General features: G+C 54.9%; 1 protein-coding gene across 1 annotated transcript in view; it reads right to left on the bottom strand.

The window, feature by feature from the left end:
* Positions 1–1,185: 1,185 nt before the first annotated feature.
* Positions 1,186–6,202, bottom strand: part of LOC130311896 (SCO-spondin-like) — a gene marked incomplete at its 5' end in the record, with an annotated part of 39,907 nt that continues 34,890 nt past the window's right edge. Inside the window, 4 exons of the mRNA XM_056552539.1 lie at positions 1,186–1,317; positions 1,399–1,556; positions 3,217–3,368; positions 5,373–5,543. Of these exons, the coding sequence (XP_056408514.1) occupies positions 1,446–1,556; positions 3,217–3,368; positions 5,373–5,543 (434 nt within the window). The remainder of the gene's footprint in view (positions 1,318–1,398; positions 1,557–3,216; positions 3,369–5,372; positions 5,544–6,202) is intronic.

Raw genomic sequence — 6,202 nt, 5'->3', positions numbered from 1 at the left:
GAGGAACCTCATCATCCTCCATCACCGAGGAACCTCATCATCCTCCATCACCGAGGAACCCCATCATCATCCATCACCGAGGAACCCCCATCATCCTCCATCACCGAGGAACCTCATCATCCTCAATCATCGAGGAACCTCATCATCCTCCATCACCGAGGAACCTCCATCATCGAGGAACCCCATTATCATCCATCACCGAGGAACCTCATCATCCTCCATCACCGAGGAACCCCATCATCCTCCATCACGAGGAACCTCATCATCCTCCATCATCGAGGAACCTCATCATCATCCATCACCGAGGAACCCCATCATCCTCCATCACCGAGGAACCTCATCATCCTCCATCACCGAGGAACCTCATCATCCTCCATCACCGAGGAACCTCATCATCCTCCATCACCGAGGAACCTCATCATCCTCCATCACCGAGGAACCCCATCATACTCCATCACTGAGGAACCTCATCCTCCTCCATCACCGAGGAACCCAATCATCATCCATCACCGAGGAACCCCCATCAACCTCCATCACGAGGAACCCCCATCAACCTCCATCACGAGGAACCCCCATCATCCTCCATCACCGAGGAACCTCATCATTCTCAATCATCGAGGAACCTCATCATCCTCCATCACCGAGGAACCCCATCATCATCCATCACCGAGGAACCTCCATCATCCTCCATCACCGAGGAACCCCCATCATCCTCCATCACCGAGGAACCCCCATCATCCTCCATCACCGAGGAACCTCATCATCCTCAATCATCGAGGAACCTCATCATCCTCCATCACCGAGGAACCCCCATCATCCTCCATCACTGAGGAACCCCCATCATGCTCCATCACTGAGGAACCTCATCATCCTTCTATTACTGAGGAACCTCATCATCCTCCATCACCGAAGAACCTCGTCATACTCCCTCAGTGAGGAACCTCATCATCCTCCATCACCGAGGAACCTCATCATCCTCCATCACTGAGGAACCTCATCATCCTCCATCATCGAGGAACCTCATCATCCTTCATCACCAAGGAACCCCATCATCATCCTCCATCACTGAGGAACCTCATCATCCTCCATCACTGAGGAACCTCATCATCCTCTATAACCATGGACCTCTTCATGAGGCGCCTCTACCTATTACTTCCCCACCAGTCTCCGATCACCACCACTCACCAGGGGGCAGTAGCAGCCGGGTTGGCAGGGTGGGTAAATCCTGGCATCCATCTGACCTGTGTCTGGAGGAACATAGACGAGTGCAGGGAGATCCACAGGGGCTGAAGGTAAATGGAGGAGGACAGCTGGACTCTATAAGGAAGGAGAAGAAGGGTTACACCTACCCCAGACTCTCAGGTCATAAGGTCACAGGGTTAATGTGAAGCCTCTCACCAGAGCACAGGGAGTTGTTACATGGCCGGACCTCGGTGCCCAGCTCATCACATGTGTCCCCACCGAACACAGGGCCCAGGGCTCCCGATACCGCTGCTGGAGTATGGAGTGACAGGAGCAGACCGACCACGGGCTCCACGGCCCCCAGGAACAGAGCCCTGTCATAGAGAAACGGGCAACATGGTATACAGGAGACCCCAAAGGTGGACACCAGACACGTATGACATCACTGTGAGGTCATACATAAGCACCTACGAGCAGTGACATCACTACAGGACATGTATGACCGGTGACTTCACTACAGAACATGTATGACCGGTGACTTCACTACAGAACATGTATGACCGGTGACATCACTACAGAACATGTATGACATCACTACAGAACATGTATGACCGGTGACATCACTACAGAACATGTATGACCGGTGACATCACTACAGGACATGCATGACCGGTGACATCACTACAGAACATGTATGACCGGTGACATCACTACAGGACATGTATGACCGGTGACATCACTACAGAACATGTATGACCGGTGACATGACTACAGAACATGTATGACCGGTGACATCACTACAGAACATGTATGACCGGTGACATCACTACAGGACATGCATGACCGGTGACATCACTACAGGACATGTATGACTCGGTGACATCACTACAGGACATGTATGACCGGTGACATCACTACAGGACATGTATGACCGGTGACATCACTACAGGACATGTATGACCGGTGACATCACTACAGGACATGTATGACCGGTGACGTCACTACAGGACATATATGACCGGTGACGTCACTACAGGACATGTATGACCGGTTGACATCACTACAGGACATGTATGACCGGTGACATCACTACAGGACATGTAATGACCGGTGACGTCACTACAGGACATGTATGACCGGTGACATCACTACAGGACATGTATGACCGGTGACATCACTACAGGACATGTATGACCGGTGACATCACTACAGGACATGTATGACCGGTGACGTCACTACAGGACATGTATGACCGGTGACATCACTACAGGACATGTATGACCGGTGACATCACTACAGGACATGTATGACCGGTGACATCACTACAGAACATGTATGACCGGTGACATCACTACAGGACATGCATGACCGGTGGAAATCACTACAGGACATGTATGACCGGTGACATCACTACAGGACATGTATGACCGGTGACATCACTACAGAACAATGTATGACCGGTGACATCACTACAGGACATGTATGACCTGGTGTGACATCACTACAGGACATGTATGACCGATGACATCACTACAGAACATGTATGACCGGTGACATCACTACAGGACATGCATGACCGGTGACATCACTACAGGACATGTATGACCGGTGACGTCACTACAGGACATGTATGACCGGTGACATCACTACAGAACATGTATGACCGGTGACATCACTACAGAACATGTATGACCGGTAACATCACTACAGGACATGTATGACCGGTGACATCACTACAGGACATGTATGACCGGTGACATCACTACAGAACATGTATGACCGGTGACATCACTACAGGACATGCATGACCGGTGACGTCACTACAGGACATGTATGACCGGTGACATCACTACAGAACATGTATGACCGGTGACATCACTACAGAACATGTATGACATCACTACAGAACATGTATGACCGGTGACATCACTACAGAACATGTATGACCGGTGACATCACTACAGGACATGTATGACCGGTGACATCACTACAGAACATGTATGACCGGTGACCACAGTTGCCCCTCCCCGGTACCTTCACATGGCCGCAGATAACAGGCCTCGGTCTGTAGCCGCTCTCTGCCCTCACATCGACCATCTGGTGTATCTGTGACCATCCGACTGCGGAGGCCTGTACCACAGCTGCGGAGCAGGGGCTCCAGTCAGTCCATCCACAGGGGCCACCACCTGCAGGAGAGAGACACGTCAGATCCCTATGGTCCACCCCACCCCCCCTGATCGCTATGGTCCACCCCACGCCCCTGATCGCTATGGTATGCCCCTCCCCCCGATTCTGATGGTCCATCCCACCGCCCTGATCCCTATGGTACGACCCCCCCCCCCCCCCGTGATCCCTATGGTCCACGCCCCCCTGATTCCTATGGTGCACCCCACCTCCCTGATCCCTATGGTACACCCCCCCCGTGATCCCTATGGTCCACCCCACCTCCCTGATCCCTATGGTCCACCCCATCTCCCTGATTCCTATGGTACACCCCTAAGGGCCCAGCTTGACGCAAAATGCGTTGGTGTTTTTGTGTGTTCCATGTGATCGCCAATAAAGCTCCTGTTTGACCTCATCCTGCGCTGGACATTTCTTCCTTTATCCCTGATCCCTATGGTACGCCCCCCCCCCCGATCCCTATGGTCCACCCCACCTCCCTGATCCCTATGGTACACCCTCCCCCTTGATCCCTATGGTCGACCCCACCTCCCTGATTCCTATGGTTCACCCCATCTCCCTGATCCCTATGGTTCACCCACATCTCCATGATCCCTATGGTCAACCCCACCTCCCTGATCCCTATGGTCGACCCCACCTCCATGATCCCTTTGGTCCACCCCCAGCCCCGTGATCCCTATGGTCGACCATACCTCCCTGATCCCTATGGTCCACTCCATCTCCCTATGGTCAACCCCCACCTCCCTGATCCCTATGGTCGACCCCACCTCCATGATCCCTTTGGTCCACCCCCCAGCCTCGTGATCCCTATGGTCGACCATACCTCCCTGATCCCTATGGTCCACCCCATCTCCCTGATCCCTATGGTCCACTATATCTCCCTGATCCCTGTGTTCCACCCCATCTCACTGATCCCTGTGGTCCACCCCATCTCCCTGATCCCTGTGGTCCACCCCATCTCCCTGATCCCTGTGGTCCACCCCATCTCCCTGATCCCTGTGGTCCACCCCACCTCCTGATCCCTAGGGTCCACCCCACCTCCCTGATCTCTAGGGTCCACCCCACCTCCCTGATCTCTAGGGTCCACCCCACCTCCCTTATCCCTATGGTCCACCCCCCCCCCCCCCCGTGATCCCTACGGTCCAACCCCCCCCCCCCCCCGTGATCCCTACGGTCCACCCCCCCGCCCCGTGATCCCTACGGTCCACCCCCCCCCCCCCCGTGATCCCTACGGTCCACCCACCTTCCTGATCCCTACGGTCCACCCCACCTCCCTGATCCCTACGGTCCACCCCTCCACCCCACCTCCCTGATCCCTACGGTCCACCCCCACCTCCCTGATCCCCTACGGTCCACCCCACCTCCCTGATCCCTACGGTCCACCCCACCACCCTGATCCCTACGGTACACCCCCCAAACCACCCCCCCCCCCCCATGATCCCTACGGTCCACCCCCCCACCCCCCCTGTGATCCCTATGATCCACCCCATCTCCCTGATCCCTATGGTCCGTCCCATCTCCCTGATCCCTATGGTCCACCCCATCTCCCTGATCCCTATGGTCCCACCCCACCTCTCTGATCCCTACGGTCCCACCCCATCTCCCTGATCCCTATGGTCCACCCCCCGTGATCCCTATGGTTCCCCCCCCCCCGTGATCCCTATGGTCCACCCCACCTCCCTGATCCATATGGTCCACCCCATCTCCCTGATCTCCTATGGTCCACCCCATCTCCCTGATCCCTATGGTCCACCCATCTCCCTGATCCCTATGGTCCACCCCATCTCCCTGATCCCTATGGTCCACCCCATCTCCCTGATCCCTATGTTCCATCACATAGACTGATCTTTATGGTTCACCCCATCCCCCATACAGATAATCAGCAGATCCAGTTAGTATAAGCAGCTCAGATACACTTGTCCATGATGGCCAGTGAGGGGTCAGTAGGTAATGGGGAGAAATCAGCCACCACAGAGAGTTAATGGAGTGACATGTAGAGGACCTCTCACCCTCACACAGCTTGTTGGTACAGTTCCGCCTGTCTGTGTCTGGGCCCTCGCAGTCTGAACCATTGTTCCGAGGGGGAGGATTGATACAAGCCCGGCTCCGAATCTGAACACTGGATCCACAGGTGACTGGACACTCTGACCACGGAGACCATGGAGTCCAGTTACCGTTAACTAGAAGCAGAAAACATGGGTGGTGTAACCAGTTATACCTTCCCTCTTGTGTGTGGGGGTTGGGTGGTCTAACCAGTTATACCTTCCCTCTGGTGTGTGGGGGTTGGGTGGTCTAACCAGTTATACCTTCCCTCTGGTGTGTGGGGGTTGGGGGGTGTAACCAGTTATACCTTCCCTCTGGTGTGTGGGGGTTGGGTGGTCTAACCAGTTATACCTTCCTCTGGTGTGTGGGGGTTGGGGGGTGTAACCAGTTATACCTTCCCTCTGGTGTGTGGGGGTTGGGGGGTGTAACCAGTTATACCTTCCCTCTGGTGTGTGGGGGTTGGGGGGTTGGGGGAGCAGTGTTACGTGTTATACCTTCCCTCTGGTGTGTGTGTGGGGGGGGGGGAGCAGTGTTATGTGTTATACCTTCCCTCTGGTGTGTGTGTGGGGGGGGGGGGGAGCAGTGTTACGTGTTATACCTTCCTCTGGTGTGTGAGGGGGGGGGGGGAGCAGTGTTTCGTGTTATACCTTCCCTCTGGTGTGTGAGGGGGGGGGGAGCAGTGTTACATGTTATACCTTCCCTTTGGTGTGTGTGGGGGGGGGAGCAGTGTTACGTGTTTATACCTTCCCTTTGGTGTGTGTGAGGGGGGGGGGAGCAGTGTTACGTGTTATACCTT

This window comes from Hyla sarda, unplaced genomic scaffold, assembly GCF_029499605.1.
Source record: "Hyla sarda isolate aHylSar1 unplaced genomic scaffold, aHylSar1.hap1 scaffold_1686, whole genome shotgun sequence".
NCBI classification, from domain to species: domain Eukaryota; kingdom Metazoa; phylum Chordata; class Amphibia; order Anura; family Hylidae; genus Hyla; species Hyla sarda.
The sequence above is the reverse complement of the archived record's forward strand: the minus strand, read 5'-3'. Positions and strand labels throughout refer to the sequence as shown.